Source organism: Apodemus sylvaticus, chromosome 15 (genome assembly GCF_947179515.1).
Source record: "Apodemus sylvaticus chromosome 15, mApoSyl1.1, whole genome shotgun sequence".
Taxonomy (NCBI): domain Eukaryota; kingdom Metazoa; phylum Chordata; class Mammalia; order Rodentia; family Muridae; genus Apodemus; species Apodemus sylvaticus.
In genome coordinates, this window is record NC_067486.1 from 44,371,707 (window position 1) to 44,395,570 (window position 23,864).

The 23,864-nt window shown below is 36.3% G+C and overlaps 1 protein-coding gene across 1 annotated transcript in view; it reads left to right on the plus strand.

The window, feature by feature from the left end:
* The first annotated feature begins 2,366 nt into the window (after positions 1-2,366).
* Positions 2,367-23,864, plus strand: part of Zpld1 (zona pellucida like domain containing 1) — a 38,289-nt gene continuing 16,791 nt past the window's right edge. Inside the window, exons 1-4 of the mRNA XM_052159019.1 lie at positions 2,367-2,472; positions 16,173-16,393; positions 18,949-19,130; positions 20,869-20,941. Coding sequence (XP_052014979.1) covers positions 2,367-2,472; positions 16,173-16,393; positions 18,949-19,130; positions 20,869-20,941 — 582 coding nt within the window. The remainder of the gene's footprint in view (positions 2,473-16,172; positions 16,394-18,948; positions 19,131-20,868; positions 20,942-23,864) is intronic.

Here is a 23,864-nt window from a genome sequence, read left to right on the forward strand (position 1 = left end):
CATTGATCAGCCTGCCTGTCACTGTACCAATACCATGCAGTTTTTAACACTATTGCTCTGTAGTATTGCTTGAAGTCAGGGATACTGATTCCCCCAGAATTTCTTTTGTTGTTGAGAATAGTTTTAGCTATCCTGGGTTTTTTTGTTATCCCAGATGAATTTGAGAATTGCTCTTTCTAACTCTATGAAGATTTGATGTGCAGTTGAGAGGCAAGTATTTTACTACTGCTCTTGTTAGACTGGTTCAGCATTTGAAAACACAGAATATTTCATATTATGCTTTTTTTCTACAGTGAGAGGAGGGAACCTCTCTCAAAAAAACCCGTATCTGTTTTCAAATTTGTATCAGTAGAACAACATTTATTAATTTGCAGAAATGAAAGATCTGTTAAATATTACAAACCTTGAAAATGCAAAAGAAATAGCCAATGATTCTGAATGGAAATGAGAGTAACAGCTGACATATTCAGTAACTGTTGATACTAGGGTAGCTCATGCAATGGGCTTGCTATCAGAAAACACTTCAAAGAAAACTGTAGGAGTAGATTTGCATTCCCCTCACTAGTTTTTCAGGTCAATTAAACTCCCCAAGTCTCAGTTTCTCTCTTTTATATGTCAAGTAATGATCCCAATGAGCAGGTGGCTTATTATAGAAATATAAAGGAGAAGGTACAGGTGAAAATCTGCCACACCCATGCCACACCCATGTGCAGAGTGCATGCTTGGGAGGCTATGTTTTGCTTCTGAAAAGCAAAAGGTGGCTGTTGTTTCAGTTTAATAAAAGTAATCTAACCAGATAAAATTCCTGGTTATGGACCAATCAGTGACAATATTTTTGTGTGGGGTTGGGTAGGGTGGAGAAAATCGTGTGGAGTTAAGAGTTTCCAGTAATTTTGGGGGTTTAAAAGGATCCACAGTAGTAAGGGCGTGGCAGTGCAGTATCCCATGCAGACTGCCTTCCTCCTTTTCCTAGCCATCTTCCAGAACCTACAAAAGAAGGGCTTGTTCTGTTCTATTTTAAGTGTCTTGAGGACCTAGACTGTGGTGATGTATATGTGGCCAGCAAAACCCAGGGTGTAGGTCAGCTATTCCTGTGAGTCCTTTGTTTATGTCATGTAACAAGGATTTAGAAGACTTGTTCTTACGGAAGTTGTGAGGAGACATTGTGACTGAGATGTGGTAACACCAGAGGAAGGATGCTCCTGTTGAATTATTTGTTCAGTCTATTTTTGAGAGTAAAATCATACCTTCCTTTCCCACATCCTCACCAAAGTGACTCTGTTCACCATAAACTTTTTGTGCTAAAATGATGTTTCAAAAGAGAGGCACATTTCCTTCCTTTTATTGAAGACTTGGTAAATCATACAAGGCAGATCTTTAAAGGCAGTTCAAATATCATTTTTATCCCCAAAGCCCAAGCTTTTAAAATGCACTAGATTGAGTAAACATTTATGCTTTTATTTTTCGTACCTTTTATGTGTAGTCACAAACCACTAACTGAAATGATATTTTTTCTTCCCCTGCTCCCTCCCCCCTTTTCAGTGTACAAACTATACTGTGGGAATAAATTGAACATTTCTGGAAGCCATTTTAACTTCATCAGGCCAATAAAAGCTCATCCAAGAAAGCATTATTGAACATTCAGTCAATGTCCATTTATTTTCCAAACCCACATTGGCATCTTACAGAACAACTTCCTTTACTTTATCCTAGGAATTCAGTGTTTTTGTGCAAAGCTATTAGTCTTCATATCCCATTAAGGAACAGGCATTCATTGGAGCAGCTACAGTCTTACACACACATTCAGCTTTCCTCATCTTTTGCTTGATTTCTGTGTTTCCCAAGAAAGTATTCTGCAAACCATTGATTCTTGAGACAGTGCCATAGTCTAGAATTGCTTTGTGGAAAGAAGGGAAATTTCTGATGTTATTTGGTCATTGATAATATTCTCCAAATAGTGCACAGAATGCTAGACTGTTTGTGTACTGATATCACACATGTGCCACTGCCTCTAAATTTGCTAGTTTGTTTAGCTGTACCGTGTGAACTGGCTAGATATTGGGTTGAGTTTAATCCTATTTACAGTGTTGTTTTTCATGCTTCATATGATTTAGAATCATTTCTCCTAGGACAAAAAACACAACACTTTTACCATTATCAAACCTAAGATAAGGCAATAAAATAATCTTGTATCAAAAAAATCTGTCCTCACTTTTTTGTGATGACTTTGTATCGACCTCAGGCTTTGACTGTATAGCCATATGTTGCTTATTGTACAAAAGGCTGAGGTCTGCCTTGGTCTTTTCAGTGAGAAAGACTGATGTTGTTGATGTGTTCTTGACTCTTACTCTTTCTTAGGTTTTGCCATGGAACGAATATGGTTGCTGCTCCTTCTAGCGATCAGAGTGTTTCCAGGGTCTGCACAGTTCAACAGTTACAACTGTGATGCCAACCTCCACAGCAGATTTCCTGGTGAGCCTGACCTTCATCTACTGTCTAATTACTTCTGGAACGAACAGTTATATAGCCAATGACTTAAATATATAGCGAAAATGGTGTTGATTCATTTACATTAGGTAGATATTAACAAATGGGAGATGAGATCAAGACACGTTCTTCTGGAATTTTAATTTATATACATATTAACATATAGGATATATAGAATGGTCACCAAAGTTAATATCAGCATAATGACTGCTCACAAATGTGGAAAATATTGGCCAGTGGGCAATACTTTGTGAATATTATTTCCTTCAAAATATTTGCGTAATTGGTGATTTTTTCAGTTAATTAATTCAGACTTTTGAAACTGTCTTTACATGTTTTTATATTTATGTAGAAGTCATATTTAATGAAATAATTGTGAAATATTTTGCGATAGTTCAAAAATACTGATTCAATGAAATGTTTGTCACCATCAAAGTGGCACAGGTCAATTTTTGAAAGAATTTCACAAAAACCTATCAATATAACAGTTGTGAAATTCTGGCCATATTAGTGGGTAAATCCTACAGCTTAATAAATAAACATGTAATAAGGATGTACTCTATACCTAATCTAAGTATCATTGTCTATTTGCTTGAGTTGCATGATCTGCAGTCCATATTTAAAAAGTTAAGATCAGAAAATGGTTTTCAAGTCCATCATGTGAACTGCAAGATTCTGCATTCTCCATGCTTGCCAAACTCCCATTTTTGGAAGATGTGAGGGTAATAAACTGGAATAGAGCAATCAGTAGATGGTTTCATTTGTTGAAGTGAAATTTTTGCATCAGAATCAAGCCTGGAGTGTGGCCAAATGGTTTCATAAACTCAGATCTATTGTCTGGGGTCTTCTCCTCTCAGGAAAAATCATTGTGGCAAATGCTCAAAGGTGAATCTGTAGAGGGTGTGAAGGTGAAACTTTAATAGCATTGAGTGTCACAAATGAATTATCTTTTAAAATCATCTTTAGAATGGCTAACTTCAAACCTACACATAGGTAAGATTACCTAAAAAATACACACCCTCATATTGGCCATAGAGATTGATTTGCTGTACACATTTATAATTTTTGTCCCATCTCTCCTTTCCACTCCTATTTCTGAACTATTTAAAAGTAATCCTATTTTTTTTGTGCTTTGGTATGCATATCTAGTAGAAATAACTTTTAAAATCATTAAACTTTATGCACATAACTAACACACTTATTAATTCCTTGATATGCTTTAATGCTCAGCCAAGTTGCCTCTAATTTGGTCATTTGTTCTGTACTATAGAATCTATAGGATCCTGACACTCTGGATTCAGCTGAGTGCAAGTCAGAGATGCAGAGATGTTGTCAGCACATTCTTCTTCACACCATGAGAACTAATTAAAGCTGCACTTTTGAGTAAATTATGTTCAGTTGTTTTGGCAAGAATGTTCTCTATTATATGATGTAAGGGAAATGTTCTTACTTTATTTTGTAAGCAGAAAAGAGACCATGAATCCTTTTAAAACATGTCTTTGACAGGTGTTATATGGTCTGTTTTGTTTCATGAAGACATGTTTGAAAGAGAGTCAAGTTAGAAAAGACTATGGGCAGAGAGAAAGATTATGAAGCTACTGGCAGAAGGGGTAATAGAAGGAGACATCTTTGTTAAGAGAAATGTTTGTGTTGGACTCAGTGGAGCATGAGATTGATTTGATTTGGGAGAGAAATGGAAGGCTAGATGGTGTTTTGCCACGGGCAACTGGTGTTGATGCTGTTAACTAATGTGGAAAATAAAAACACTGTGTGATTTAAAAAGAAAGTTGGGGGTCTGGAAAAAACTGGGATAGGGAACTTTCTTGAGAATGGAGAGTGGTATTGTTTCTTTCCTGGCAGGAAGTTCAGACCCAGGTCTGAGAAAGGATGTCACAAGTGAAGGCAGCTATATCAGAACTGAATCTCTGCTTCGAGTGTGAGCTGGAAATGGGGGTGAGCATAAAAAAGGCTACTGTAAAGATTGTTTTTATGATGAAGGAAAAAGAAGGATATGTAAAAAAGAGTGTTTTTTGATACTGAGCCCTGAGCTCTCACAATGAAAAATCCTCAGAGACTGGAAATACTAAGGGGAAATGCGTAACATAATGAGGAAGAGACCATAGACTGTTATAGGTAGACTGTTTTATTTATTTATTTATTTATTTATTTATTTATTTATTTATTTGAGAATGAAAAATAAAGACACAGAGGAGGGTAGAGGTACCGATTGTGTTCGACAAATCAGGCAGTGAGAGGTAGCCTTTGTGAGTCCTGAGAGATCAGAGGGTCTTGATAGGGTAGTTTGGACAGGCTTACCTGGGTAGCTATGAGGGCTGGATCACTTCTCCAATAGATTTTTCAGCAGAGACAATCTGGCTGATATAATTCTATGTCCCTCCTCCTATTCCTCTTTCTCCTCCTCCTGTTCTTCCACCTCTTCCTCCTCCTCCTCATTTCTACTTCCATGCTTATATATTTTCTCTTTTTTTATATAAAGTAATTTTCATACATTGTATTCTGATCATGGTTGTTTCTTCCCTAGCTCCTCCCAGATCCTTCCCACACTCACCCAATGCCACACCTTTTCTTTGTCTCTTAAATAGAATAAAACATGTTGATTGGATACAAAGTAATTAGGACAGCAAAAGATTTTATTTATTCTATGTTATAAAATGAAGAACTGTATTATAACATTCATTTGTAATAGTTAATAGTATATACTGACAATTGAAAACAAAATTAGTTTGAGTAGTTGTGGGATCCATTACCTCATCCTAAGAACCATGATCTGTATTTACATAAGACCAATGAGTCAATATAGGTTTATGATTAATAATAACTGACCATGTGTTTTCACTTTCTTCTAGAGTCCATTATTCCATTAAAAAGGATAATCACGAGTTGAGAAACTATTACTGAAAATAGAATCTCCTGGTCTAAAACTCCTGTGTGCCTATATAGTAAAGAAGAAAACACTTTGGGCATTGAATAACATTAATCTCCGCATGTCATGTGTACCATGTCAGAGGCATGCAGAATGCAAGACTTTTCTTTAGGATGTCTGCATTCTTAACCTAGCCAAGTGAGGCAGTCATAGCATATGCTTTTAGGACAAACAACAACTGTCGTTTACATAAGACTGTGACAGTAATGTATCTGGTAATTGGCTGATTGTGTTAACTTAAAAGATTTATTCAGAAGAAAAGTTATTCTTTCATATTTTCATAACAGGAGTATCCTTGACATTTGAAGCAAGCTTTGCACTAAAAGTAAGCCTCTCCCTTCTTGCAGTGTCTAGGATGGTTCTCTCTTTCCCTATGTCCCTCTCATCTCTCCTCTCTCTCTCTCTCTCTCTCTCTCTCTCTCTCTCTCTCTCTCTCTCTCTCTCTCCCTCTCCCTCTCCCTCTCCCTCTCCCTCTCCCTCTCCCCCTCCCTCTCCCTCCCCCTCTCTCTCTTATTATATAAAAATATGCTTGTGTCATAAAAGTTAACCACAAGCTATCTATATTTTTTAGAGAATTTTCATATACTTCAAAGAGAACAGAAAATACATTTCTAAGTTACTTAAAATAAATCCTCTGAAAAGAGGGTGGAAGAAGAATTCTCTAATTTCCAACAGAGAGAACTGATTAAAGTTCTTGTTTCAGTCATGCTAACACTATCATGGGAGACAGATGCCAGAACTTTCCAAATGTTCATGCTTTCTATACAGTCACCAACAGACACACACACACACACACACACACACACACACACACACACACATGGTTAAAATTGAAACTTTGTATTAATGGAAAACAAAACCTCCTAAAATTCAAATAAAGCAGAAGTCTCAGGAGAGGCTTTAGGCTTTTATGAGTATCACATTATATCCTTTCTTGGTTTGCAGGTTGTTTGCAGAAAGAACAGAGTGAGCAAATAAAGCCTAAAAGTTAATTGCTCATTCCCCTTTGGCTTTTATTTTTGAATCAGAGATTTTCTTGGGGTCATTAGGAGCCCGAGGATCTACTCCAATCCTAAGCACTATGATGGAATGACAGTGAATCAGGCCAGAGAGAGAGGACCATCTAAATGCAAAGCAATGTTAATAAAGATGGGAATTATCATCCTGCCCTATCTGACCTCTGGTGTTTCAGGAAACTAGAGTTATTTTCTCTAATTTCCATGGCATTTATTCTTGGGTGGAGATAAACACCATGGTCCTAACTTGTTTAAATTTAAAGAAATACCACCTAATTTTAAAGGTCAGTGTTCTCTTGTTGTGACAAGGAACAGATGCATGATCCACCGAGATCCTGCTTGCACACTTCTCAGACTAAACTCACAGATGACTTTTAGATACTAAAGCTATTTTTCGATGGACTAAGCTTACAGATAGACAAAAGCACTGTCCTTTGAGTTTGAGGGATACCTTCTAGAACCAGCTTCTGATTTAGAAGTGAGTAGAAGGGAAAGATTAGACAACATTTATAGTCTTGTGAAGAAGTTTTTATTGATAAAGGTACAACCAAAGAGATTACCAGGTACTTGAGCACTTAGGTTCTGAAATTATCATAGGGTGAACGAAACCCTGGGCAAGTTGATGCTTCATAACTTTTAACTTGACATTCTATTTAAAATATCACTAATAACAGTAACAGGGTTCATATATTGTTATGTACATCCCTTTTTTATTTCTCACAACAAAGTCATTTTTAAATGTCATTTTGTAGTAGAAAAACAAATTTAGATTTTGTCTATATTTGTCAGGTGTATTACTTAGGGTCCTCTAGAGTCACAGAACTTATGGAATGTGTCTGTATATTAAGGTAATTTGCTGTAATGATTTATAATCTGTGGTCCAACTACCCTAACAATGTACAGCTGTAAATGGGAAGTCCAAAATTTAGTTCTGCTCAGTCCCATGAGGCTAGTTATTTCACCTGGTCTTCTGCATAAGCTGGAATCCTGAAGAAGTAGGATCCAACAGATGTGTGGCAAGTAAGTGCAAGCAGGTGAAGAAGAATGATGTCCTTTTTACCAATGTCCTTATGTAGGCCTCCAGTAGAAGGTGTGGCACAGATTAACTTGCATACCACCACGCCTGGATCTGGAACTTGCTTTGTCCAAGAGATCTGGTTGCCTAAGTCTCCTAGTATTAAAGGCACATACTACCTTGTCTGGGCCTAAGTTTTTCATTGCACTGTGCCTCAAGATGTCCATGCCAAGTTCCTGGTCAGAAGCCTGTGTCCTCCAGCCTCAAGATCTATATCACAGGTGTGCTCTCTATTTTTGAATTGTAGTTCATTCTAGATGTGGTCAAGTTGACAACCGGGAATTCCTGTCACATCAGATTAACAGCAGTGATATAAAAGCTAGTACCCTTTCAATCAAATGTTGAAGCCCCCCAGCTCCAATGACCTTCAGATAGCAAGCTTAAAAGATGATGCTAGGATGAAGAATCACACATAAAATGTTGCTTCATTAAAGAATAAAAAAAGCTACATATTTGTTTAGCCTTTTCTAGATTTTCTTGATAATGGAGTATTTTTCTGACAATGTCTATCCTGAGTGTCCTGCAGGAAATAAATGGAGAATCACTCATTCGGGGGTAGAATTAGTGAGTTCATTGTGTGTTTGCCTTTGCTTAATTGTTGCCTTGTTCCATTTTTGAGGATCAGGGAGCAGAATCACATTTTCTGGGACTCTGTCCGGTCCTCTGTGAAGATAAAGAAAGCCAAATTTCCTGTCTTCCTACTTGGGGCAGGACTTTGGTCTCCTGTTTGTCAAGATGATGCCTGCTTCCTGCTTTGTACCCGTGACTATAATTATTAAACAGATGAGGCTGAAGAACTGAGCCAAGCATTGGATACCAGTCACAGTCTTATTAATCGACAGTGATACAGCATCCTGGAGGAGTTCGCAATTAGTCAGCAAGAGCAGCAACTGAATAATTCAAGGTTCACCCCTATTTAATAGCAAGATTATTTACCACATGAAAACTGCATTTCCACAGTAAAAGTAAAACTTGTATTACCCTCTCCCTTTTTTTTCTTCCTTAAAACATTTATCAGACTCCTCTGGTTACAGAGTATAGCGGCCAATGTGATTATAAGTCTTCAAGTTTGCCTCAGACGCCACATGAATATCTGAAAGCCCAGGAAACAGCAGCTTGTATTTGCTAACGAGAAACAGATGTTGCCATGAAAAAATAAGGTGGTAAGAAACCTGTTCAATATAGAGAGGAAACTTGAATCCCTAATCCACTTTAAATTCTTCATCAGCTGCTGGTATTTTGCGTAGATGAAATATCAATACCCCTTAAGGACTTCTTGCTGTTTTAGTACCGATGCCTCATTCTTGTATAAAAACTTTGTGAAAGGAAATATAACTTTAAAAACGAGTTAAAGAAACACACACACATCTGCTCTCTAGGTAGTGGCAAGGAGACAGGCTTTGTAAGCTAGGGCAGTATGAACACCTAGCACTTTTATTTTAGAATAGAAGAATTGGAAACATTATATAAATTATTCTTAAAGCCTGTGATAATGGCAAAAGTTAGTATTATAATATTTATTGCGGTCTAGGAGGTCAGTAGTTTCCAGGTAAAATTTTCTTTAAGACTTTAATGAGCTCTTCATTGTGCTGAAAACATTCCTTCTTCTCCAGTCAACTGGCTTTCATTTATGCTGTTAACCTTGCAGCGATACTTCTTTTTAGCATATGCACATCAGCCTGTGAATATACGCGTGATTGTGTTCACGTGATCCTGGCTTCTGAGGTACACAGTGCCTCCATCTGCTCTAAGTTGACCATCCACTCTATTGCACTTCTCCTACCCTTCCAGAGTCCCCGTGGGCAGGGGTAGATATTTCTTTTCAATCCCTTAACCACAATGCACTGTCTTTGCTAAAAGCATCACTTTTGGAAACAGCACTCCACTAGGTACAATAGTGTATTGAAGTGGGATGTTCTGCTGTGCTTTGTGGAACGGGTTATAAAAATGAGAAAGGGAGACTGGTCCTTTTTTAAGTTCTGTCATGTGGGTTGTTACTGCTGTTTAATTTCATTAAGATTCAAAATGTGATATTTCATCAGACTAAGAAAAGATTATGCACACACACACACACACACACACACACGCACGCACACACTTCCTCTTATTGCTTTTATATTTGAACCTTCCCTCTTAGACACTTGTGCATCCTACCAATACATTTTTGGTGGGCATGCTTAGTTTTCTCAGATGAAATTGTCCTAAGAGCTTCTGCCTAATCAAAATAATTAGCTGTATCTTAGCAACTGAATTGACTAAGAGATTCCGCATGAGCATCATTGGGAGCCTGAGAGAGATATGAGAATTGCAGGACTCACTTACACCCACATGACGCAGTACCTGTATTTTAATGCATTTCCTTGATAATTCACCTTTCTCCATAAAGTGTAAGAGGTGACACTTAGAGAGCTCGTGATGATCTTCCTGGCTTCATGGATGGAAGGCATTGTGTGCGTGCCATTGCATTCCATGACTGGCTGTCTGACACTTGCTGCTATTAGTGATGACAGCCTGCAGCAAATAAGTCAATGGGAATAGAAAATGGTTTGAAAATTATTAGAAGGAAGGTAAGTTATCAAGACTAACTTAAAAAATAAATAACAATATAGACACAAATATCAAAGCCCCATTATTTTCATACTGTTTACAATGTTCAATATGAAGTCAGATAATAGCTACCAATCAGGTAAGTGATGTTCACTGGAAACTCTGAATACAGATCCATTCTTAGGCAGCTGGCAAACCCAGATGTGATAGACAGTCAAGGTGGATCTGTCTGTTGCTGTATATTTTCTTTGTCTGTGAAACTTAGAACCTGTATTAAATAGTTAGAAACCATGAGTGTTATTTGTGAAAGAATTACAGCAAATATATAAGTAAGCACTTGTTAGTATTTCTAGGCACATTGGGAAAAAACTAGAATCTTTGGTAAGTTTATAATCAATGGAAAAGAAAATCTCTGCTCACAGATAATATAAAAGTGATTTTATAGCCTCATTCTTTTTTTTAATTTTTTTATTCGATATAATTTATTTACATTTCAAATGATTTCCCCTTTTCTAGCCCCCCACTCCCCGAAAGTCCCATAAGTCCCCTTCTATAGCCTCATTCTTAAAGCATTATGGAAGAGGGCACATAAGAACCAGAGAAACTAGGCAGTCACACCAAAGGACATCATTGAAGCCACTTTGTCTGGTATTAGATTATTTCTCTTTTTGATCTGAATGTTCTCCTCAGTAATGGTATAGCTAGCTGTTAATAGAGAGACAAGTTTATACTCCAGTTTTATTCTTTCCCATCTGATAATATTATACTCTTCTTTTTGACTACTTGTTGTCTGTTTTGTCTTGAGTGTCCCATACAGACCCCAGCCTCCCAAGAACTAGTTCTATCTTCTTTTCCTTTTCCTTAAACCTTTACTTCACAGAATAAATTCACTTAGCAATCAAGCCATCCCCCATCTCCCCAAAAAAGCCTGATTGTGATGACATCCATTGTTCTTAACGACATCACCTAATCAATTTCTTCTAGAACTCAGACAGTTAAGATTATGCCACTTTTTACTGACAGTCTCGTTCCAAACACATTGACTTGACCAAGACCAGTAGTAGGTGACGTTCAAAGAGAGCTTCCATGTCACAAGGCCATGTTGTAAGTGACCTTTTCCTTCCATTTTCTTCTTTATTCAACCACAATCCACAAAGCTTCTTCATGTCTTGGAGCACCATCACCCTGACATGAAGATTAATGCCTAATAAGTACAAGACAGATGTACTTTTGAATCTTTCATTGACACAAAGTAGCATTCACTTTGGACACAATAAAGCCTAATAGCCTCTGGTCTAGAACAAAAGTGATGGCGCTGATTTTTAAGATCAACCCTAAGGTATCCTACCACTTGAAAACATCATAAAGACTGACTTCTAGAACTTCTCTTCCTATGCTTATTTGAACCACTGCTCTGCAGTGATCAGTACAACCTTGCAGCCAGATTTCAAGATATTGTTATCTTAGTATCAGAAGATACAAGTGTATAGATAATGTGATTAATTCCACTGATCCCTGCTCTTATAATTGAATAATATAGTTTGACAACATTAGGGTTTCTGAATGGCACTAAAAGGTGGTTTAATCTCCAAGCTAAACTGCTTAAAATCAACTGAGAAGGAGTCAGGCTTTAACAGGCTAAGAATTTGTGGCTTCAACTGGATGTTGCTGGATTAACACAAAATGACTATGGGACTGTTGAGAGAAAGAACAAAGGCAGCTCTACTTATTCAATATATAAATGATGTCCTGCAAACATGTGCCTGGTAAGTCGGGCCTAGAGACAAAAATGCAATCACATTTTCAGGGAATGGTATTGCACTCGTGGGAAAGAGGTTGTATAATATCTTTATTCACATATATAGACTGAGCTCCATCATGCCTTTAAATTTATTCATATGGTAAGAATAGTCTATGAACCCAACCAGGATATATATATACATATACATATCCACGAGGAGTTAGATGGCTGGCAGAGTTGTGGTACATTGATACTTTGCAGGATGTCAACAAATCTGCTCCACGCTAAGGCATGGTCACAATGATAGGTGAAAAGTATGTGCAACGTTGTTTTTTTAACCAGTATGTTTTATTAACTTATTTCAATGTTTTAATGAGAAGTTTAGCTTGTCTGAGATCTCAGTGAAAAGCAGTGGCCTATTGACACTGTAACTACACATAGACTGAGCAGGTCTGCGGCTCAAATGCGCTTGGCATCTTTAAACAGAAAACATTAGCAGTCACCTCCTAGGGAAAAAAAAATCACTGCTTTGCTCTTGTCATTAACTTACAATCATTGGATTAATACTCCAGTATTGTGCAAATAAATGTCATCCAGGCCAGTCACTGGCAGCCAAAGCTTCTAAGAGGTTTAGCTATTGAAAGCAAGTGTTATTCACTAGCTGGAAAAATATCTTTCCTTTGATAGCAACTGTCTCTTGGCAACTTGAAGTATCTTTTATTCCTCTGTCTCAAAGCTTCCCAAATGGTAAAGTTGAGCTGAAATGGATGTCTTTAGTATCTACAACCAGAAAAAAATATAAAAAAGAAAGAAAATATGTTTCTCTGAGTGACAGTGAAAGTCTCTAGAAAACTGTGAGAGAATGGATTTGACCAGATCTTCTTTCTTCCTCTGCAAAAGTCCTTTAATTTGTTACCATATCTTCAAGTGGAATCAGCTTGTAGCGAATTCAGCTCCACTGCAGGGTTACAAGACTTTGGCAGTAAAGCAGAAAATGGAAACAAGCTTACATCTGGACACAGAAACCGTTTCCATCTGCTAAGGTGAATGCTAAGCAGCAATTAATCCCTTCAAACAGAGGGCTGAAGCTGAAGACTCTGGCTGGCTTCAGTCAAGGACAGGAAACCTGCCTCCTTGGACATGCACATCAGCCTGCACGTCTTTTTAGTATGTTTACAATATATAAAGTAACGTAATCATATCCATACATTGTGTATAAATCAAACTTAGAATGAACTCATGAATAGTTGAATATTCTACTTAACTTTTAGGTAGGCATTTTGTTGTGGTAAAGAGATGGACCATTTCAGATGTAAAGGTTGCCCAATCTTAATTGTGCTTTATATATGACTTCATTTCCTGATATTTGTTTTGCTTTGTATTTTAAATTCATGATGAAAATGCAACTGTCTGCATTTTGGAACTCAGAATTTATTTCTTTATTCCCACAATCCTTCTGGATTTACATATGCTTCATTCTTTTATTTTACTTGGCTAACTCCTTCAAAACTAAGCTCAATGCCATCTTCTCCAGAAAGCTCTTCTTAGTGAGCTCATCTGGGTTACTTTGGCTTTCTCTGTCACGCATCACCCACTGTCCAATATTTCTGTGAGTCATGTTATTGTGTTTGTTTTCCAGAATAAATTGTTATAAACAGGACTACTGCTTTTAAAATGCTCAATGCAGTCTATTGCTCCAATGCTTTATACAATTAATTACTCTCTGGAGTGCCTTAGTGAATATAGTAGGTTTAATACCTTCTGGGACATACAGTTTATTGGACAAACATCAAAATGCATGCAAAATTTTAATGCTGTATGACAGCAAAACTAAAGTGGCATACTTTGTATTTAGGATCTGGGAAATCTTTGAGAAAAGAAATAAATTTGAGATTTGAAGAGTGAGTTACTGAGATAAAGTTTGGGCATGTGACGAGCTAGTACCATGCTGAGTATTAAAGCATATGTAGTGACATGTGTCAGTCTTAAGGATGCACTTTGAAATCTTGACATTTTTGACCTGGGATACATTTATATACCTCTCTGTTAGATCATGCATTATAATTTTCCCAAACATTCTTTATGCTCCTGGGACAGGAACCTTCTATGCCAGGAGGTAAACATATTCTGGCATCTATCAATCAGTATAATCCTTTTAAACAAATGGACACCATTTTGTTTAATGAATGTGGGGAGCAGGCATGGTACAAGAGGAGAATGTAAGATGCTCAAGGCAAGGGAAGGACGGCAGTGAATCTTGCAGAACTATTTGACACATGAACTTTGGCCTAAATGAAAGAATCAACATTTTAGGCTATAAATAAGAAGTTGGTATAGTTGAATTAATAGTACACCAAATGAAGGGGGGCAAACGTAGATAGATACTCAATAAATGCTTTATAAATACTCAAAATTAATGATTTTATTCTAAGGAAGAGGAACATTTAAAAATTATGGTTGCATTTAAATGGTTAATGTAGCTTCAGCCCTATTCCCTAGTTTAAGTGTATTTATTATTTTCTATGGTGGCAAATCTTCATTAATTTTATTTTCCTATCCATGAATGGATTATTAGGATTTTCTCATACATCTAGCCCTACTATTTTTCTTTTGCCCACAAACAGATTTTTGGTTATTCTACATAATTGCAATGAGTTTGAAATTATTATCAAATATGCAAACTTCCATCTTGACTTATTCACTTTCTCAAAATATATAGTTCATTTTACTAGTAAAAAGTGTAGAGAATCATTTCAAAATATATCTACTACTGATATCATTAAGAAGTCTGAGTTACTTTAGCGAATTCTTTGATGAATATCTTGAACGAGATTTACATAATCCTTAGGTGAACATTCTTTATCACATGTCAAAACTATTTTATTTGGTTTAGTTTTTGTTTCTTTTTAAATAATCAAGGTAATTTATCCAAGTGGTACAATCAGCTTTGTTTGTTTCCACATTTTGTAAATTTGATGCCTGATTTGATTCTTCCTCTTATTGGCAATCCATGTTAAAAATGGTGAATGTATGGTGCTCATTTGCTAGTACGTATACAGCAAAGTACCACCCAGAAAATGATTTAAAATAATGGACACTTATTGTCTCACAAGATGAATTAAAACCATGCATGCTATCTCACAGTTCTGAAGGTCAGAGACTCAGCATCAGGGTGGGTTCCTTTTAAGAGTCTGCAAAGCAATCTTTGATGTTCCTCTTTAGCTCGGTGATGATGTTCAGACAGTCTGGGTGCGCCGTTCCAGACACACCATTCCACTCTTCATCATTCCACACTCTGCCATCAGCTCATGTTCTTCCTCCATCCTCTAACTGCATCTGTCATCTTCGGTTGGAGCGCACTTTACCCGGTGACCTCATCGTCACTCAACTAATTAACTTTGTAGCAATCCCATTTTCTAATAAAGTCTGGAGCATGAGAGGTTGGAACTTTGCTATATTGTTTCCTAGGATGGGATCACCCAGCAAAAGTAAAACCTGCTGCTAGGAATTACTTGTCTGCTGAACTCTCCTTTTTCTATGCACTCTCTTTATTATTCATAGGAAAATGGGTAGAGATATGAAAACCTTCTCTCTCTTCCTGAATATGTGTGTGTGCACACGCATGCACATGTGCATGTGTGTGTGTGTGTTTATGCATGTGGTCATGCCTAGAATGTTTTCTGATAAATCACAGAAGCACGGAGAACCATGCAAATTATGTTTAGCTTTTCTATGCCCAGCTAATGCATGCAGTATCACTGGCACCTTTCTCTTACAGCAAGCTATGCATTTTGTCCACAGTATCAGCACACCATATTTCGTTTTCTTAGTATGATTTACTATACACTAAATAAAATGAAGCTATTCAAGGTGACTTTTGTTTCCATGTCCTGAGTAGGATGAGACACCAAATGTGTTGAATAATTTGGTGGAGGGCAGGTTTTAACTTCTTCCTTTCTCTTGAGAAAACACATCTTTTGTATCACTTCACTTTAGACAGGAAATCTGAATAATTCAGTAACTCTAGTTCTAAATTTTCTCAGTAACCCGATTTTCCCCCACTCAATTCTCCTGTCATTCAACAGTGCTCGACTGGCATCAAATTCATATCATTTGAATAGCAGATTCAAGGAAACAGAGGTGACACAGAATGTGTCAAAAATTTCCTATTACATACTAAATCAATGACTATTACTCTTAATAACTTGCACATTGGATAAAGACTAGAAATGAGTTACACAAAGGAGATGGTAAATAAAGGAGAGAACACTTAAGTCAATCACCTGCTCTCTACTGTGCTTTTATGACTTACTTGTACTTTTATGGTTTTTTTGTTGTTGTTGTTTTTTTTTTTTGCTTCAGCGGAAAGAGACATCAGTGTCTACTGTGGAGTGCAGGCCATTACGATGAAGATTAATTTTTGCACGGTCCTTTTCTCGGGATATTCTGAAACAGATCTGGCACTGAATGGAAGGCATGGGGATTCTCACTGCAGGGGCTTCATCAATAACAACACCTTTCCCGCGGTGGTCATTTTCATCATTAATCTCAGCACCTTGGAGGGTTGTGGAAACAATTTAGTGGTGAGATTACTACGAAATCCTGTGCTATACCTGAGGTCATAAATAAGCAAGCTCCTGTTTCATGAAATAATCAGGAGCCCAATCTATCTTCAGGAAAAAAATTCCAATAAAGCTAAACAAATCATTTTCTTTTGCCTGTTTGGAGGTTGAACTCCCAAATATACAATTCTGTCTTCTGATAATGGTTCTGTTGATAGGAGCTGGGCTGGGGAGATGCATGTGCTCGGCTACGGTCCTCTAAGCAGCATTCTGTTAGATTGACACTGATGGACATCTCTAACAGCGAGCCATATTCTTTATGCTTGTGTGGGTGCATCAGATGATAAGAATGCTTTTGTTCCTTTGCTGTGATCTAGATCTCATGACCTCATTCAGTAAGAAAGATTGAAGATAGAATGGGAAACCTGAACTGTTTTTTTCATGATTACCCTTGACTGGTCGCCATCGATATTGTGTAAAAATGGCTGTTTCATGTGTGAAGTTCTTCTTGGTGTAGGACTGCCCATTGCATTTAAAAAATGCTTACTATACCCAGTTTTACCCATAGTATTCTGGAAGTACCCTTTTCCAGCTATTTTGACAGCCAAAGCAGTGGTTTGAACATTTTTACTCTGACTGAGAATTCATAATTAACATCATTCACCATTTTATAAATTCACTTATCAAAAACAGAAGTAAAGAAAAAAATTGACACTCGAGGGAAAGAAAATTAATTGAAATTAAAAATATCTGCGGGAGCATCAATTATATTACATCTTACCTAGTACTATGTTTTATTGAGCTTGCTCACATATCATCTTATCAATAAATCTTAACAAAAGTGGGATAATATACACTATTGCTTAATGCATTAAAAAAAGAAAAAATTGGCTTTCAGTCTTTAAAAATTATTTCTAGGGATGAAAATGGAAGGCCTGATTATTCTCTGGGCATGGTTTCTAAGATTTGGTGGAGGCTAGAAGAAAGGAAAGAGATTTATTTGAATCTCCTTCTTTATCTTATCCCAAAGGGCAGTTAAAATATTGTGCCCATGACCATTTCTAAGCCTGCAGACTGTGTATTGTTTACTCTTTTTATTAAAAACGCTTATTCATCTCTCTGAGTTGTGTTTAGAGAGGTTATGAAGCAGGCCTAAGGGAGGAAGTGCTTAGTCAGTTATTGTATGTTTTGTTTCCTCATGGTGAGAGCACAGGTAGGGACCTGCAGAATCTCCCTTCCTCCTTCAAAGCCTCATTTTCATAGACTGAAGTCACTGTTGCCTCACTTGATAGACCATAACACAGAAGAGAAGGCAGGGAAAATACTATCCTGCACATGTGTGCTTTTTACATTTAGAAAGCTTGTGGATTTGGGTGAGGCGAAAAGGAGAGAAAAGGCTGAAGGAATGTGCTCAAAGGCCAGAGCAAGGAGAGCTTTGGGAGGAAGGAGTATATCCAGTGTGGAAGTCTAAATAGGCTCGTGAAATGGTTCAGCAGGTGGAGACTGGAGATCTGCATTCTAGCGAAAGAACAAGAGAAGGGCTGAAGGAAAGATCCAGCTACACAGTGTTGTCCCCTGAACCCCACATATGTGTCAGAGTCTTCATACCACATGCACATGACAACATCGGCAACAGCAAGAGCAGCAGTCATAGCAACAGCCACAGAGACAGTAACAGCCATAGAAAGAACGACCCCCATAGAAACAGCAACGGCAACAATTGTAACAATGAAAAAGTCTAGAGCTACAAAACTACTGTGCCAAACAGAGCCAAAAGAAATCTTTTAAGTCACTGAAATCATTGGAATTTATCAATGAGGCTTTTAAAAATTGTCAACTTCTATATATGTAATTTTTTTTTTTTCCGAGACAGGGTTTCTCTGTGTAGCCCTGGCTGTCCTGGAACTCACTCTGTAGACCAGGCTGGCTTTCAGACTCAGAAATCTGCCTGCCTCTGTCTCCCAAGTGCTGGGATTACAGGCGTGCACCACCACCACCCGGCTATTTTTTTCCTTTCTTATGAAATAAATAGGAGTCAAGTGTCTGTAGTATACATAAAGTTCCATTTAGTGTAAAAGACACATTGTCACTTATACATTTATAAGATATGTATAATTTCAAATCCATAACAAGTAAAACAAAATGAGAAATAGGCTGTCATAATATGTTATTTGCATGGATGGAGCTGGAGAACATCATACTAAGTGAGGTAACCCAGTCTCAAAAGATCAATCATGGTATGCACTCACTGATAAGTGGATATTAGCCTAGAAACTTTGAATACCCAGGATATAATCCACAAATTAAATGATGTCCAAAAAGAACGGAGGAGTGGCCCCTGGTTCTGGAAAGACTCAGTGCAAGAGTATAGGGGAATTCCAGAACAGGGAAGTGGGAAGGGGTGGATGGAAGAACAGGGGGACGGAAGAGGGCTAATGGGACTTGCGGGGAGTGGGGACCCAGAAAAGGGGAAATCATTTGAAATGTAAATAAAAAATATATCAATAAAAAAATAAAGTGTCTATATTTGCTTATGACAACATTTAATAATTGAACTTGATCTGCTGTTCTAATAGGTGTCCACAATTCCTGGTGTTGGTGCTTCTGGAAATGCAACCTCAGTACAGATAGGAAATATTTCTGGATATATTGATACTCCCGACCCGCCAACAGTTATCAGCTATCTTCCTGGGCTCCTTTACAAATTTAGTTGTAGTTATCCATTGGAATACCTGGTTAATAATACCCAGCTTGCTTCGTGAGTTCATGTTTATTCTTTTTTTTTAACCTCATATTGTCTTTCTGCTTGTGTCTTATTTTTGATGGACTGGTAGTCTGACTAAAACAATGTAATGGAGCACAGCATTGGCTCAACCATCTATCATCTCTGTCATCTATTTATCATCTATCTATCTATCTATCTATCTATCTATCTATCTATCTATCATCTATAATTTATCCATCTAGTATCTATCAATTATCTATCTATCTATCTATCATCTATAATTTATCCATCTATTATCTATCAATTATCTATCTATCTATCTATCATCTATCTATCTATAATTTATCCATCTACTATCTATCAATCTATCTCTCTATCTATCTATCTATCTACCATCATCTGTCACTTATCTCTCTGTCTTCTAAGTTACTATATCTATTTATTATTGTGTATCTTCTATCAAATAATTTATATTGTCTCTCTATCATCTGTCTATCTATCCTCTATCTGTGTATCTATGTATCATCTATGTATGTATCTTTCTTTCTATCTATCTATCTATCTATCTATCTATCTATCTATGTATTTTTTTACCTATCTATCATCTATCTATCATCTATATTCTATTTATCAACCAACCTATCAATTTATATCTATCATCTATGTATCATTATATATCATATCATATATAATATCTATCTGTCATTAATCATCTATGTATTTATGATTGCTTATTTAGCATTGTTTTTATTTCCTATGCCCAAAAGCCTTGGGTGCTTATGTAGTTCTAAAGTGTTGTAGTGTCTCTAATGCATAGTGCATCTGATCACTGTACTTCTGGGTCCTTCTTGACCCAACTGTCACTTGTCTTCCCTATTGGATTCTACAGCTCCAGACTCTGAGTTCCTATAACTTTTGCAGAAGGAAGAAGGACAGCATGACACAGGCCCAAGAAATTCTAGACAAAGACTGAAGCTAGGGAATATATCCATGTCCTTATTTATCATTTCCAAAAATACATACATGAAGATGCACTATGTCCACAACATAATCACCTAAATTTGACAACTATTTTTTGACAAAATGGAAGAACTGAATGAAAAGTTTTTCTTTCTATTTGACATTTTGTATTATAAGGTTCTAGTTATTGTTTAATCTCAGTACATGAGCTTATGGAAGCTATTTTTTGTTTTAGGGTTTAAAATAGAGTAGTTTTTCATAGCACGTTGATGGTATCTGCCTCAGTCAAAGGCGAAGCCTAAGGGTGGAAAGGCTTCGAGGACAAAGATGTAGGAAGAACCATTCTTCATTCTATTCTCACCTGGAATATCTAAGGAATCTGTTTATTTATAAATCAATGCTTTATTAAGACTCTATTATTTACAATATACTGTTTATTCTACTATGAATAAAGGTGAGCAAATCTCTGACTTCATAGAACTTGTAAAATTGATGAAATTCTATTTGCCTAAAATTTAAGTTCTTAGGAAGTTAGTTTTCCAGCAAAAAACTCTTACATATGTAATGCTAAATAAAAAGATGATTTTATCAATAAAATGGATCATAAATGATAGTCTATCTTCATTTGATTTCCCTTGCTTTTTGATAATTTGCCATATTGGTGATTTAAACACTATACCTATTGCAGACCTAGTTAAAAGTATGTCAAGTTAACTTAAGAGTTTATTGTCTAAAATTGAACATCTGGGTATAAATAAAACTTTTAATTTAAAATCTCATTCGTGTGTTCCCTCTTTGAAATTGGTTTTAGGTCCTCAGCTGCTATTTCTGTGAGAGAGAACAATGGGACATTTGTCAGCACTTTGAACTTGCTCCTTTATAACGTAAGTTGACGGGTGAAAGACGTTATTTTGCCTTCCTCCATTGTGAGGAGTCATTTATGTGAATGGCGTTTCGATAAAAACCTACTGAAAGTCACATTATCCCTGGTGCAACTTGGTAACATTTATCCATCTTGTTTTCATTTTCATATATCTTAGTTATAAAGGTGTGCTGCAAGTTCCATTACATTTTCTAAAAGTTGATAAATGATTGAAATTTCCTACCATAAATGTGATTCTGTAATAGTTATTCCTAGAATCCATCTTGCATCTCCTCCATCTCTCTCTCTCTCTCTCTCTCTCTCTCTCTCTCTCTCTCTCTCTCTCTCTCTCTCTCTCTCTCTCTGTGTGTGTGTGTGTGTGTGTGTGTTTGTTCATAGTCAGTGTTAGGATTTGGGACAGTAGTGTGCTTGTAAGACAAAGATACACACAGTTCAAATGATACATCTCTCGGAGGAATCATTGGTGATGAATGTGTTAATAATTTGAACATGGGTTCTGGCTGATGACTGCTCTGTCACATCTGAAATAATTTGTACTGATGAGACAGCATTGTCTAAACTTTTGTCATGTAAATATCGAGAGTGGCAGCAACATGTGAAAAATACATGGGTTTCTATTTATAAGTGTAACATTAATCCCCCAAATGATATTTTCATGTTGATTAAAATTTTTATTCATACATTTTAAATGCCTGATTTAAATATCAATTTTTCAATCTATCAACCAACATTTTTGTAAATTATGAATCTGATTTTTGCATTATTATTCATGTCATCATGGCACTGAGTTATAATTCATGCAACTGATTTAAAAGTCAGCGCTTTATCTGTTGAATATAATGAGCTATAAATATTGTAGTAGGACATTTTGCAAAGGCATTTAAAAAAATCATGTTTATAAGTTTGTGGTTTGACACCACAGAGTTCTAAACAACACATTAAAGTGTGTGGTACTGAAGATTGCCTTTCTGCCATTTGTAAACTTTTTTTTCCCTGAAAATCAACTTGGTTCTATATATTTAGCAACTAAGTACAGGCATTTTATGCAGAACATAACCATATATTTATAATTTTTGTGTTCAATATTTAGAAAAGTAGCCTTAAGTTGCAGAATTATCTCTGTTGAGTTCTGTGTGTAAATTCTCTGAGGAAGAACTGAGGCTGGCCATGTTGGAGTCATCAATACTGAGTGAAACAGAGATGAGGAGTTTTATTATTAACATAGTGAAAAAACACATCAATACCAGCCGGGCACGGTGGCGCACCTTTAATTCCAGCACAGGGAGGCAGAGGCAGGTGGATATCTGTGAGTTTAAGGCCAGCCTAGTCTACAAAGCGAATCCAGGTCAGCCAGGGAGAAACCCTGTTTTGGAAAATTAACCAATAAACGAACCAACCAACCAACCAACCAACCAACCAACCAGAATCCATATACCACTCAATAGTATCTTTATTTTCTGTGAAATTAAGCTATTTTTATCCACTGGAAAGGCAGAAATCAAACCTTTGAGAGAAGGCAATCTTCATGTTAAAATATCTTCATAACTAGAAATAGTGTGACAGTCCCATGGCCCAGGCATATTCAGAAACCTACAGAGGTTTTGTTGATGCCAAATAAAAACTTAATAATCTTCATAATAAAATAACTTAATAATCTTCATATTTCAATTCAATAGTAGAAGGTAATCATTTTTATCATACTGTAATTGAAAAAAGTGTCAAGAGTTGAATTTTAATCACTAATTGTCATTACAATATTAATAATTGAGTTAAAATAAAATTAAACTGTAAAATTTCCTTACAAATGACATCTTAAAATTAAACCATTTCTTAAAAAAACAGGTATTTTTATGTGTCTCTGTGTATGGCGTATGCATGTGTATTTGTGATACATATTTGTATATAGAAGTTAATGTTAAAACCCTGAGTTATTGGCAGATTGTCAACAGTCTTGCCCCATTTTTTTTCCTGCTTCATTTACTAAGTCAAGATCTTTCAGGCAAACTCAGAGCTTGCGAATGGGGCTAGTCTGGGTAGCTAGCTTGCTCAGGGGATCCCTTGTCTGTGCTTCTTGACATTTGCGTGTCTTTGGAGAGAATGAATCCTGTCCCTCATGGTGTGCAGTGAGACTTTGAACCACTGAGTCCTCTTCATAGATACAGTTTTAAACTTTTTTTTAAGTTTAAAGATTTACTATTTTAAAGCAAATTTAGCTTTATAGACAATTTGACTAAAAATATAAAATAGAACATTTCAATACACCTCTACACCCCTGTAAATATTTTATCTCTTTTTATGTCTTTTACGAGTATGGTTTATTAGTGAAAAAAATGAACTAGTGTAGAGATATTTCTGTAAGCTAAGGGTAATCATTATGTTTAATTCACCTATTTTAGTGTCTGTTCTATGAATCTTGAAAATCATAGAGGGACATGTATCATTAACTGTGCTCATGTGTAAATATCATTGTCCCAAACTAGTCTAACATCATATTATTTTACTATACGATGAAACATTAAAAATCAGGAATTTATATTAGAAAAGAAAATGTTGGAATACTTTCATTAATTGATTCCAAACCACATTTATTATTTATTTTGGATAATACTCTTTAGTTACTCAAATGTAATTGCATTGTAGTATTTAAAATTTAATGTTATTTACAGCTATTAGTAATCATACTTTCCTCTAGAGAAATATGTATCCCTAGGCATGCTTGCAATTTATTTTACATGCCTAATGCTGAACTCTTTTCTGTGGTCTGATGTTGTAAGAACAGAAACAGCTACACAGTGTCTGGATACAGCTTTCTTCCTTCTGACATGTTTGTGTATAATAGGACATAGTCTAATTGCTTAAGAAAGTTTTATTTATAAAAAAGTAACTTTTATTGGAGATGACATTTCTATGCATTGAATTCATTT